Raw genomic sequence first — 14,842 nt, forward strand, 5'->3', positions numbered from 1 at the left:
AACTTTGAAGCAAGCAAATATGCAGTGTGTCTTTGACATTCTCCCGTCCTCCTTTCTGAACCATTTGTTAATTTCGTAGAGTCCCCTTCTCCAGTCTCTCAGGTGCTCAGGCCCACTTTACTGCCCTCATCACTCCATGACATTTCTCCCTGGCCTGTTCAGCTCTCCCAAGGGGCTAGTTGCTTCAAAAGTTCTTCTTTCCTCTGGTTTTCAGTGAAAAACCGCTGTCTCCTAATGCAGGTGATCTAAGTTAGGACTTAGGCTAGTTATAATCTGATTCATTTAATTCATACTAATGTATCAGTCACATCCCCTTCCTCTGTTAGATTTTTTCATTTTGCAGAGGCTGAATTTTAATAATAATTACTGCCGTTTTTGAGCATGCATATGTGTCTGACCTATGCTAAATGCTTTAGAATAATTTTTTCCAACTTAATCCTCATAACAACCTTAAAGATGAAGGCATTATTATTGCCATTTTAAAGACGAGAAAACTTTGAAGATGAGCCTTGAAGAGGTTAAGTAATTTGCCAAGTTCACACAGCTAATAGATGGGAGCCTGATTTGTCTGATTCCAAAGCTTATAAACTTTACCATTACTTTATGCTGCCTGCCAAGATAATTTCAATCAAGTCAACAAACATTTATCAGTAATTACCATATCCTGAGTTTTATAGTAGCAACTCTACTAATGAGATTTGGGGAAGTATAAGAAAACAATGTGAAAATATACTGACAGTTTAGGGAAAGGATTCCAAACAGCAAGCAGCCACTCAGCTGACCAACTGGTTGACACCTCTGTGGTCAGCAGCCTGAATTGTCCACAACTTCTTTTCTCTGTTTCAGAAGCAATAGCTTTACTTAAAGCTCCAAGCATTTTCAGGATATCTTAATAGTTCAGCTTTGGTAAGCAAAAAAAACATGAACAAACAGTTAACTGTACATAAGGCCTATTTGTAAGTCAGGTGTGACCTATATTATATAACATCCTTCCTTTATCCAACCTCCGCCCTTCCAAAAGACATGTATACACAGCACTTATCACAATCAAAACGCTTTAATTGATATATACTCTTTATAGATTTTTTTAAAACTGTCTTCAAGGATGTTTTAAGTGTAAATTAGTTTCTGTTTATTTTTATTTGTAATTCATTAACAGTACATATTTATTTTAAGTTTGGCCTTGTCCTTCAGGAATAATGAATTCTGCTATCATACCCATCTAAAGGGACTTTCAGCAAGTTGAAACAAGACTTTTAACAGACTGTCTTTGCCTTTTGGTAGGCACAATCATTGGCAGCATCACTTTCAACCAGACAGCTACTGCGGATTTCTCGTCGGCTCTCACAGTACCCTAATGAAAATCTTCACAGTGCTGTTACTAAAGCCTGCCTTTCCAGGTAACCATATTCTCCTTTCTCACTGAATTCAAGTTTCTGGGTCTTTGCTGAAACAGTAACATAAGTTTAATTGATAGTCTGTACTCACAGGTCTGCAAAAAGTATTGGTCTGAATATGTAGCTATTTCAGCCTTGTGTTCAGTTTTTAGAACGTATCTTATTTAAGTGTAACAACAATTTTAAGAGGTGTTTTATAGATGAAAAAACTATTTAAGTCAGTTTCTTGAGTCAGACAGTAGTAAATAAGTAAAAGTGGGTTTGGGATTTGAATCAGGTGTCCTTTGAGCTAGTGCTCTTAAGCATCACACTTTGTGCCTCCCAAATTTGCCTTGGAACTTTCCATGCTTGATAATACTGTCTAGTTGCCCAAATTTAACAAAACGAACATCTTTTCAGTCTACACTAATATTTTTCATACCTGCTTGGAAATGATTAGAAAACATTGGCTTATAGAATTTTCTTACAGAATCACACTTGCATGAAAGTATTTTAAAAGAATAATAAGAAAAGAGTAAGGACAATGCTCAGTAGGCCCAGAGATTTCTTTTAGACCATTTTCATATGATCTGGTAATTATTTTTATGGTGGTTATGACTGTTGTCCATTCATTCCTTAATACATTAAAGGAATTAAAAGAGAATCTATTTTCAACTTAGGAGAATCTGTAAATCTTCAGTTTAATAGACAATTTTTCTTGTTACTAAAGTAAGCTCCTTGTTTTGCAACTTGAATTTATTCTCTCTCTGGTATTTCCAGCTAAAATGAGGCTCCTCTCCAGTATCTTTTTCTTTGAATAACTAATAATTATGAAAAATAATAAAAACAATTCTCTTTTTTTTTAAGTAGAAGATTAGTGAAAATTAGAAAAAAATGCTTTAATTGCTTATTTTTCAGGGTCATGAACTGAAGAAAATATATACAGAAATAAATTCATTATCTACCTAGTATTTTCTTAGTCAGAACTTGGTTATAGATGTGTGTTAGTAGAAGTAAATAGTCTATGCTAAGCAATGTAAACAATTTTTGAGCATAAGGGAAAGTAATACTTTGAATATATCAGAATGAAATAATCATACCCAAAGCATTCTACAGACCTTTATATATGCCCTGGTAGTTGAATCAACTTTAAGTTTCCTTTATTTGAAAAAAGCAAATAAAAATAAATCAAGTAATGTGAATTCATCTCAGAAATAAACAAGAGTGATCAGAGTTTGGAAAACAAGCATGCGTTGTGACATTACTGCATAGTGTTAAAGACAAAGTGAAGAACTTAAAAATTCTGAGCCGGAAAAACTACAAAGGAGCAAATATTAAATTGACAACTTCAGATCAGCAACAGCAGATTCCAGAAGGATTGACTAGGATTGTGAAATTGTTGAGGGAAAATGACTATCAACCCGAGAAGTCTCTGCCTAGCTAAATACATTTTTCAGTAAAGACTGAGTTTATCACATTGCTGAAAGAACTGCTATAGATGTATTTTAGCAAGAAGGAAGCTAAATCCAGAAGGAAAGACTGCCATTCAAGTAATAATGATGAGGAAGGAGATAGGTAAAAATATTGTTAAATTTAAATGTGTTATTAAAAAAGGTAATAAAAATGAATACTAATATGAGAAATAATTAACAATGGGGGAAACTGAAATACCAAATAAGAGAATATAGAGACTAAAAAAAGAGATGAATGCTTTCTTAGGTTATTCTGTTCTTCAGGAAGAGAATAGAAGTATTGAATCACTTTAACTTTGTTAGTTCAAGTATGCATATATAAATTTTAGGCAACTGCAAAAAAGAATGGAAATGGATCCCGTAAAGGTAGAAATAAGAAAACAGAGAAAATTTGATCAATAAAACATGGGGAGAAATGAAAGGGAAAAAGAAAGACAAGAAGTCAATGTAAAGAACTTGATATAGTGTTAGAAGTAAGCACAAACATTACACAAGGTTAAACTTTCTAGTTGAAAGATTCTGATTGAAGTTTAAAAAATGAACAAAACCAAATTATATGCTGTTGGAAGAGTCACATCTCAAACATGATACAGGAAGATCCCAGGTGAAGGTATAAGAAGATATACTAGGGAAACACTAACAAAAAGAGAAGAGATATAATATTATCAATAGGTAAAATATACTTCAAAGCCAAAAGCATCATTGGGGATGAAGAAGTTGAGCAAAGAAACTATTCTGTTAGTAGATTTAATAGTTCTGAACTGCTCACAACTAAGAAGGAATGTAGTGTCAAAATATATGACAGAAACACTCAGAATTACAAGGAGAAGTTGACAATAGTTATAAACACAGATTTTTAACTCCTTTCAGAAACTGATAGATCATACATTCTACAAATTAGAAAAGATTTGAACAAAACAATTAACAAGTTTGGTGTATTGGACTTCGTATCCAGTGATAAAGAACATACATTCTTTTCAAGCACACGTGGAATATTTATGACACATATCAAAAACTGACCACACTAGATGAAAAAATTGGTGCTTCAAACGAAACCAAAGAGTCTTTATCATAAAGATCACTTTCTCTGACCACAAAGCAACAGAATTCATAACAATAACAAAAAATACATTTAAAGCCCATATATTTGAAAAATTAAAAAAACACTTCTAACTAAATCAGACATCTAACTAAATAAGATATCAAAAGAAGAAATTGTAATTAAAATTATGAAATATTTACGACTCTGTGACCTAAACTGAATCTGAACACTTGAAGGATATGCCTAAAGTGTCATTTAAAGGAGGTTTCTCTTTTTAGCCTTAAACTCATATATTAGCAAAGAATAGGGAAAGAAAATTCATGAGCTAAGCGTTCATCTTAATAAATTAGTAAAAAGTGACATACTAAACCCGAGGAAAGGGGAAGGAATGGAATAATGTAGTTTAGGGCACAAATTAATGAAATCAAAAACAGAGTAACCATGAAGAAGATTAGTTAAACCCAAAGGTGGTTCTTTGAAAATATTATTAGATAAAGCCCTGGTAAATTTAATTAATATAAAAGGGAGGAGGCACAAATAAGTAATATTAGAAAGGAAACTAGTAATAGAACTACAGATAAAGTCAGTATCTATAAAAGCCGTAATAACAAAAGGACAATTTTCTAGAACTGTGTATATTGCCTAACTTGGTCAAGAATGAATAAAAATTTCAAATAGATCCATAACCATGAATGAAATCAAATTAGTAGTTTAAATCTCATATAAAAAAATACCACTTGGTGGTTTTGACAAGTTTTACCAGATTTTCAAGGAATATGGTCACTGTCTTATGCTAACTGTTCCAAAGAATAGAAAAACAGAGAAAGCATAGCAGTTCACCTTGAGTCTAGCATAATCTTGATACCTAAACCAGACAAGAATAATGCATGAAAGGAAGATTACAAATCAAAATTCCTGGAGTGGGTGCAGAAGATGCTAAATGAAATACAAACAAACCAAATCTAACAGTTTGTGTGTGTGTGTATATATATATAAATAAATATATATAAATACATATATTAAAGATATATGTATTAATATATAAATATATGTATTAAAAAATATATATTTTAAAGCATGAGCAATTTGGAATTATCTCAAGAATGTAAAGAAAGTCCAATAGTCTATCATTTAATTCACTATATTAACGTATTAGTGAGAAAAAGATATCATTTTAACAAATGAGTAAAAAGAATTTTATAAAACCCAGCAGCCAAACCTAAAAACAAAGCAAAGCAAAAACAAACAAAATTCTTAGTAAACCAGGAATATTCTTAGTACACCATGAATAGAAGCGAAATTCTTTAATCTGGTAAAAGGTATCTATCAAAAATTTACAGCAAACATTTTTTCTTTCTTTCTTTCTTTCTTTGATGAGGAAGATTCACCCTGAGCTAACATCCATTGCCAATCTTTCTCTTTATTGTTTGCTTTTTTTTTTTGCTTGAGGAAAATTAGCCCTGAACTAACATCTGTGCCAGTCTTCCTCTACTTTGTACATGGGATACCTCCACAGCATGGCTGACAAGTGGAGCTGCTCTGCCCCTGGGATTCAAACCCACGAATCCAGACCACCGAAGCAGAGCACACAGAACGATAACCATTTGGCCACAGGGCTGGCTTCCTACAGCAAACATTTTTTTGGTAAAATACTTGGCACATTTCCTTTAGAGTTAGGAACAAAACAAGAATGTCACCTTTCTGTACTTTTAGCAGAAAGTGTATTTGCCCTAACTTCTATAATTGGCTATGTAAAAGATTCAAGAGAAGCTACATATAAATTATTAGAACAAATAGTTTAGTGAGATTACTTATGCATCCAAATCAATGACATTCCTATTTTCCAGTAACAATCAATGAGCAAGTCTAATTTTTTTAAAATCTTCCCATTCAAAATAATAATAGAGGGGCCGACCTGGTGGTATAGTGGTTAAGTTCGCCCACTCAGCTTCAGCGGTCTGGGGTTCATGGGTTGAGATCCTGGGCATAGACCTACACACCACTCATCAAGCCATGCTGTGGCAGCGTCCCATATACAAAGTGGAGGAAGATTGGCACAGATGTTAGGTCAGCAACAGTCTTCCTGAAACAATCAAGAAGAAGAAGATTGGCAACAGATGTTAGCTCAGGGCCAATTTTCCTCACCAAAAAAAAGAAGTAGTAGAAAGCTTTGAGCACCTTTGAGGAATAAATCTAATGAATGACGTGTAATGATTTTATGAATAAAAGCATAAATCTTCATTGAATGCTGTAAAAAAAATAAATAGAAAGCTATACCATGTTCATAGAAGGGAAGCTTCAGTATTGTAAAGCTGTTTGTTTTCCCCAAAATTGGTATATAGGTATAATTTAGTCAAATAACCATGAAGGTTATAGTGAATTTGACAAGCTGATCTCAAAATTGGCATGGAAATATAAAAGCCACTAATAGCCAAGGAAATTTTGAGGAAGATTAAGGAGATGTACTTTCTCTATCAGATATCAGTTTGTTATAAAGCTGTGTTCATTATAACAGTGTGGTATTGGTGCAAGGAAACACAAATAGACCATTAGATAGACTACGGAGCCCAGAAACAGACCTATATATTTGTGGGAACTTAGTATGTGTTAGAGGTAGCATTATAAGTGACTCTGTGGGAATGGTTGGACTTGTCAATGATTAAAAATAAAAAATATCCACATTATGCTGTACAAAAAAGTAAAATCTGGATATACAACAAAAACACCATAAGCCACTCTACAAGTTATAAGCCACAAACTAAGAGATGCTTTACAAGAGTTATAATCATTAAAGGATTGGTATTCAGGGACTATAAAGTACTAAAAATTAATGAGATGAAAGAATCAACCCTAAATGTCCAAAGAATGAATAGACATGCACAGAAAAATTAATTCAAATGACCAACAAACATTTGAAAAGGTGCTCAACTTCATTATTGATTAGGGAAATGAAATTAAAAACAGTAATCAACTATCATCTTATACTTTAAAATTTTTTACCTGTAAAAATTAACGTTTTTTTTATGAGTGGAAGGAAATGGAATTTCATTACTGCTGTTGGGACGGATGGAAGTCTCATCACCTGGGGGTTAATCTCACAGTATCTTTATGCCTAAATATATTAATACCCTATGATTTGATCATTCTACTTCTCGATATCACCTCAAAGATAAACTTATATGTATATATAAAGAGGCATGTAGAAGAATCTTCATTGCATCATTATTTGTAAGAATGAAAAATTGGAAAGAAGCTATCTGTCCATCAGTAGGGAATGAATATATAAATTGACATATTTGTATAATGAAATACTGTACAGCAGTTAAAATGAAGTAGATCTACATGTATCAACAGCTATGAATCATGACAACAATACTGAGTGAAAAAAGCAATTTGTAAGAGGAGATTTGGTATATGATGCCATTTATATAAAATGTTAAATACAATAAACAGTGTAATATATTTTTTGCTCGTACATATGTAGCAAAATAAAAATATGGACAAGAAAGATACACACCAATTTCAGGGTGAGAGTTACCTCCAGGGATGGAGAGAGATGAATAGAATGCTTAATATTCTCTGTATGCTTGAAATATTTCATTGTTAAAAAAAATGGAAAAACCAAAAAATGCTTACTTTTCATACTCGTAAATAATTTCACTGATTCAAATAGTCAGCTAATTTTTCAGTGTTATCTGACCACAATAAAACTCTATTTTTTTTATTACCACCCATGACCCTTTGTAAATAGTACAACAGCTCTCTTGTTTATGCATCGTCTGTTGACTTTAGCAAGGCTACAGAGTCAAACGCCTTTTTACTAACCTTCTCTGCAGGATAGCACAATAGCAGGAAGGAACAAAAGAATTATTGGTGCATAAGGTTTTTTTTTAAGTGACCTCATTCCATATTGAAGCAGTGGAAAGAAATTCAATTTCATGGAAAATTTTAAAATAAAAACTGACATAATTTATATGCATGAAATCTAATATTAAGCAGACAAAATCAAAAGAAATTCTCTAGCCTAAAGTTGTCAAACATTAAATTTATTAAATATGGCTAGGCTTTTTTTATCTGTTTAATTTAATTTTTAAAATATTATTCATTTATTTCTTTATGCCAGTTGAATTCAGACTGGAACATTTCTTCATCTGAGGGAATCCTTAGCACCTAAGCACCTCATCCTTGTAATCTCTTATATGTGCATCAAGTGTTGGTGATAGATGCATAATTCATTTTCTAGACATTTGAAAACCTAAGAGGCCAAAGGGAAGAAAATTTAGAAGATTAGTAAGTTATCAGGTATTTTGCATTCCAAAAATTCTTTTATTGTGGAAGAGTTAATTAGAAGTCCCGGTAATAAGAGTTCTACTCCATTCAAGTATTTTACTTCCCATTAAATTATTTACTTCTGGGAAATCTTGGGATGATGATCCTTTACCATAGACATTTTGGGCAGAGCTATAAGAATTTAATTAGGAATGAAGATTGTTTCTGACATTGAGGTAATGGGAAATTTTTCAATTCACCAAAAAGTTAGTTTGCATACAGTGCTTTTCTTAAATTCCCTTGTGACATAAAGTGAATAACATCTGTGTAAAATTTCCTATCTGTTTAAGATATTAACTAATTTTTTTTAAATCCTAAGCCTGATAGAACTAATCATCCACAGTGTTAAATGATTATGATTGTTATCAATGTGAGTGTTTTGTTGTCCTGAAGAATGATTTTGTTTGCAGAAGAGACTATTTGGGGATTTATTTTTAGCTTTAAAAACTGCTATTCAGGGGCTGGCCTGGTGGCGCAGTGGTTAAGTTCGCATGTTTGCTTCAGTGGCCTGGGGCTTTGCCAGTTTGGATCCCAGGTGCAGACCTACGCACCACTTGTCAAGCCATGCTGTGGCAGGCGTCCCACATATAAGGTAGAGGAAGATGGGCACGGATGTTAGCTCAGGGACAGTCTTCCTCAGCAAAAAGGGAAGGATTGGCAGCAGATGTTAGCTCAGGGCTGATCTTCCTCAAAAAAGAAAAAAAAAAACCTGCTATTCAATTTTTTAAGGCTATAATTTCAAGAAAATCTTTAGATTTTTCTGTTGTTCAGCTTACTCTATAAGTGTAGCAGATCTTAATTACTTCTTTGGGCCTTTGAGAAATGATTGGTTCCGTTTATAAAACTTGGCTAAATATCTTCAAATAATTGAAATTTATTAATAAATTTTTATATATTCTCTTTTAGGTACTTTAGATATCTGAATTAACAAAACCTTCTTGAGAAATTAAATTACAAGTACAAATAATTAACTTTATTAATAGGATGAACCATAAGTTATGTTAAATATTCTAATACTGGTTATAAATTTAAAATTTAAAAACACAGATATAAATTAATTAATTACACATTCTAAATAGAAGTCAAAGGCCACCTGATATCCACTGAGTCCTCAGTCTCTTTCTCTCACTCTTACTACTAGCACTCCTCCTCCCAGGGCTGGTCATTTGGGAGTACCCCCAATCCTTATTCCGTCTTCTCATGTTACCATCCTGAGAAATCTTTTCTTATTTCTTAATCTAAAGATCCTGTCTCATTCCTGTGACAAAGACTCAGTTCTTTGAGTTGGTCTAGGGTAACTACTTCATTTTCTGGGGTCCCCAGAATGTGGTTGAATTTTTCTTTAGTTTTTCATTTATGGCCAAGACCTAATGAGACTAGAGACTTTCCAGTTCCTTTTTTGCTGGTAGCAAATGAAGATAATGATAATGATTTTAAAAAGATACCATGGTGCTCATAATAGTGCTAAGTACACTTGAAAACTTTGCAACAGGATATGTGTTTTCTTTGGTTATAGGAAGGTAGGATGGAAAAAGTAATATTTCATTCATTCACTTATTTTACCAAAGGGCAAAGAAGGAGAGAAAAAAACAGTAGAAAATTACAGTGAGCCATGGGAAAGGAAGCAGTTAACTAATCCCTTGAAACCTGGGAAAAAATACAGGGTTGGCCTTATACACCAGATATGCTTCATTCTCATCATTTGTTGGGTGGGCCGATATCTTCTAGAATGTAGTTTCTAGATGTAAATATACTTCAACTTCCTGTCCTACCTCTGATTATTTGGTTGTGCTATCTGGGCGTGAGGTGGAAAATAATTCTGAAACATGTTCAATCTCAGCAGGGAGGAGTATCATATTGAGAAGCAGTGCCTGTCACTGCCATTGAAAGGAGGCTACATGCCTTGTCTGCTATTCTCTACAGGCTTTGGAAGACAATCTCGAAATGCTCCAGTACAGGGGCACTGTGAGGATGCATTGACAGCCTAGGTAGGTGTCAGAGGTTTCTGGGAATAGCAAACAAAGTCTAAGCTTGAAAGTGGTCATTGTCAATTGAGGTGGTCTGGCAAGAAGTAATGGGGATGCAGTTGTAAGGCCTAATGTTACCAGGAGGACTCGAGTTTGTGAGATAGTAGTGAGAGGAAGGTAGGGCAGGGTGCCAAGACAAAGGCTCAGGAAACAAGATAAAAGCCAAGTTATTGGGTCTGGGAGGTAAGGAGAGAGCTTGGTTTTGAAAGACATGGCAACAACCTAAGAATTGTGATGAAAGGTTAGATATGAGCAACAGTAAGTCTGATTTGATGCTGAACTCATGATGAGCTGCAGGCCTAGAGCTGCATAAAACCCCCTGTCATGCCTAGGACCAAAATGAGGCAGTAGATGGGAGATAGTGTCAGATATGTGGATTGGAATATTACAGGGACAGGAAGCCCAGCATTTCTTTTTTTTTCTTTTCCATTTACTATACAAAAGTTTATTTTGTTGTCTATCTTTTAAAAAATTAAAAATTTTTTTTATTGTGGTAACATTGGTTTATAACGTTATTAAATTTCAGGGTTACCTCATTATATTTCAGTTTCTTTGTAGATTACATCATGTTCATCACCCATGGACTAGTTACAATCCATCACCATATACATAATCGCTCCCTTTCACCCTCCTCCCTCTTCCCTTTCCCTCAGGTAACCACAACTCCAGTCTCTGTCTCTATGTGACTGTTTGTTGTTGTTTTTATCTTCTATTTGTGAGTGAGATTATATGGTATTTGACTTTCTCCCTTTGACTTATTTTCCTTAGCATAATACCCTCAAGGTCCATCCATGTTGTTACAAATGGCCAGATTTTATCCTTGTTTATGGCCGAGTAGTATTCCACGGTGTATAGATACCACATCTTCTTTATCCATTCATCCCTTGATGGGCGCCTCGGTTGCTTCCAAGTCTTGGCTATTGTGAATAATACTCCAGTGAACATAGGGGTACAGGTATGTTTACGCATTCGTGTTTTCATGTTCTTTGGATAAATATCCAGCAGTGGGATAGCTGGATCCAACGTACATGAAAATTAACTCAAAATGGATTAAAGACTGGAATGTAAGACCTGAGACCATGAAAATTCTAGCAGAAAACCTAGGCAATACACTCTTCAACATCAGTCTTAGAAGCATATTTTCAAGTACCATGTCTTACCAGGCAAGGGAAACAATAGAAAAAATAAACAAGTGGGACTACATCAAACTAAAAAGCTTCTGAACAGCAAAGGAAACCATCAACAAAACAAAAAGACAACCTGAGAATTGGGAGAAGATATTTGCAAACTGTGTATCAGATAAGGGATTAATATCCAAAATATATAAAGAACTCATAATCTCAACAACAAAAAAACTAACAAACGAGTTAAAAAATGAGCAAAATATCTGAACAGACATTTCTTCAAAGAAGATATACAGATGGCCAACAGACTCCTGAAAAGATGTTCAACATCGCTGACTATCAGGGAAATGCAAATCAAAACTAAAATGAGATATCACCTCACTCTGGTCAGAATGGCTGTAATTAACAAGATGAGAAAGAGCAAGTGTTAGAGAGGATGTGGAGAGAAGGGAACCCTCATACATTGCTGGGGGCAGTACAAACTAGTGCAGCCACTATGGCAAACAGTAGGGAGATTCCTCAAAAAAATTAAAAATAGAACTACCAGGATTTCTTTACACACTCGTCCATTTGCCTTCTCACTCACACAAACATCTCTTTTATTTGAGTTTGTACTCAAGGCTGTGGGAACAACCACCAAAAATTTAGAGCTATGGAAAACCTAAATTAGAAGTGGTATGTTCTTAGTCTATTTGTAACATTGTGGCACATAGTGGTTAGTTTATAATAGTATAGCATGGGTAACCATGGATTAGAAATCATTTCCGTGGGCTCACTTGGGATTGTAAATTCTAAATATATTTGTGTGGGTGGGAAATTCTGTCTTCATGTTCTAAGCCCATGATGTTCATACAATTTATTTGTAGATCAAGAATGCCTCTATCACTCACCAGATTGTTGTTTTGACAACATACATATAGAACAGATAAGCAGGTGTATTTTTTAAACGGAAGGAAGATCCAAATTGGATAATCTTAAATTCATTCAATAATTTGTTTTAGGAAGTAAAGAAAACCTCATTAATTCACCTCCACTAATTTGAATTTGTGATCGCCAACTTGGAGCAGGTTGAAGTGGTGTTGTTTTATCTATTTAAGAAAATTTGATAAGCCAATTAAACAACAAACAAGATTTATGAGGTATACTAAATCCATTTTAAAAAGGAAATTATTTTAAATCTTGTCCTGCAAATTGTTGTTTATAAATAAATACTACTGATTAAAAATGAGTTTTACTTTAATTATTAAAGGAGATTCAGCAAACATGTACTTCATCTTCACATGTACTTGAAGTTTACATTTGTTCTAAATTTTTTTATTATTTGTATTTCACAGATGCAAATTGATCTTCCTTAATTGGTTGTAATTAGTAAGAGTGCATGTGTGTATATGTGTGTGTATGTGTGTGTGTCAAAAGATATTTAGGAATCACAGAAAGCTTTGACTTTATTGTTACATTCCTCCCACCCACCCCCAGGTTTTTACCAAGCCTTGCAAGGTCAGCATTAGAAAAAAATCTGGCAGATGCTTCAATAGAAATAAGTACTGATAATAATCTGGAACCAGAACTGGAGGATTACAAATGTAAGTATTTGATTTATTTCTTTTTTGAATGAAATAATAATTATCAAACATATTGTTTCAGTTTCAGTAAAAAATGGTTGTGTTTTCCGTCTGTTTTGTTTTATGTATTGAGTTGAAAAAATGAATCTTTTATTTAAGAAAAAAGTTTGGAACTCACTTACAAGTTAAACTTTAGAATACTTCCTTTATTTCAGCACGTTACCAGATATAGGTCCTCCTCCCTAAGAGTCATAATTGACATGAAACTATTAAAGACTCTGAGAAGTCATAATTGACATGAAACTATTAAAGACTCTGAGAATTCCTGCTGTAAATAAACTTGTGTGATTTTGTTTTGCCAGTTTTCCAATTGTATTTCACCATAGAATCTAGAATTCTGTTTTCTTTGCACAAAATTTACATTTTTGAGAACCACCAATGTCTTTGGGACGTGTTTGGGAAATGATTATAGGTTGATATAGACTAAAATAATATTCAGAATACTATTTCATGCCTCTTATTCCTTCTATTTCCACCTGTATTGTCTTTCATGGTACTTTTCTTCTAGATAGCCATGAGGATAATTTTGAGTTTTGGGGAGGTTTATCTCTTCCTATAAAAGTTCCCTATTCTTCAATTTAGAGCACAATGAAACTTTGGTTCTCTATTTTTTGAGGCAATTTACCTGTTTTATCAAAACATCCAATGTGTGACCACTCTTTTAAAGGGGACTGTTGTGGCTTTCTTTGTAGCAGATGTTTTTAATCATTGGGGCTACATTGAGACAAGAATTTGGAATTAAGGCCAATAAGATGACCTGTTAAAAGTAAAATTACAAACTCAACATACTAATGGATCTGGGTACAGATATGCAGAGACAATTCAAAGAGACAGAATAACTCTGGGACTTTAGACTCATAATGTTACTTGATTGAATCTTTTAACACATCCAAAGAAAGACTACATCATTCAGATTATAGACTGTTTAATCTTGATAACACGCTGCTGTTAGCAGTTCCCATCTAAACCCTGTGGAGGGGATAAGGAAGTTAAAAGACTTTTGATTTGTCTGGTTCCGCTCATCTTTAATATCATCTCTCTTGTGGAGAATTCATTGAATTCACTTTCCTTCTTCAGAGTCCATACTTAGGAAATAACATTCTGATAAGGATTTGGCTTTCCATGTAGGTCTACCTCCAAATAATATGCTGATATGACAGTCAGTGTGTCATATAGTCCATGTGAAAGGTGCAGTTTTCGTCGCAATGTTAATATTTTGCAATTCTGGTTTTATATATCCGAATTTATATAGGGAGCAGAATATGTGTCCTTAATATTCTCCTGAGAGTTAGGTTTGCCCTCTGTTGTAATGACAAAATCAAGTTTTAAGCCTACTAGGCTGAGGACCTTGACAAATTTACCAAAATAATGCCATCCCATGAGATTTTTAAAAAGGTAGCTAACCAGCTTTCTCTTAGTATCACCATTCTCTGAGTGCGTTTCCCTTTTCTAGCTTGAAATTTTAACAGTAAACCTTGGTTGAGTGAATTAAATTTTCCCAAAGCCTTCAAACTACTGAACAGATATATTCTATAAACTAAACCATGATGGTATCAGATGCTATTTAAACCTGAAATTATGTGTGTCATCTCAACATGCAAGCATATAGTAAATGCACTGCCACAATCCTGGTCTTTCCCTTTACAGTTTTATATTGGATCTATTTCAGAGACCTGACGGTAGTAAAAAAATAGTAAATTCTCAGCATGGCAGCTTGTGGGTTTCCTTCCCTATAGAATTTGTGAATAAAAAGAAAATGGCAAGGATCTATTGAAAGAAGAGATCTGCTGTGCTTTGGCAAATGTGTAGCACTCAGCAGTGATTAAACAGGGTGACAGCTTAATTATTTT

At 33.8% G+C, this 14,842-nt stretch overlaps 1 protein-coding gene across 4 annotated transcripts in view; it reads left to right on the forward strand.

Moving 5' to 3' along the window:
• VWA8 (von Willebrand factor A domain containing 8) overlaps window positions 1–14,842 on the forward strand; it is a 358,178-nt gene that overhangs the window by 118,710 nt on the left and 224,626 nt on the right. For all 4 annotated transcript variants that reach the window (XR_011427808.1, XM_023621650.2, XM_023621651.2 and 1 more), the window contains 2 exons: window positions 1,285–1,400; window positions 12,847–12,953. Coding sequence is in view for 3 of the 4 variants with exons in the window: in XM_023621650.2 (XP_023477418.2) it covers window positions 1,285–1,400; window positions 12,847–12,953 (223 nt within the window). In the remaining variant the exon portion in view is untranslated. The remainder of the gene's footprint in view (window positions 1–1,284; window positions 1,401–12,846; window positions 12,954–14,842) is intronic.

This window comes from Equus caballus, chromosome 17 (assembly GCF_041296265.1).
Source record: "Equus caballus isolate H_3958 breed thoroughbred chromosome 17, TB-T2T, whole genome shotgun sequence".
NCBI lineage: Eukaryota > Metazoa > Chordata > Mammalia > Perissodactyla > Equidae > Equus > Equus caballus.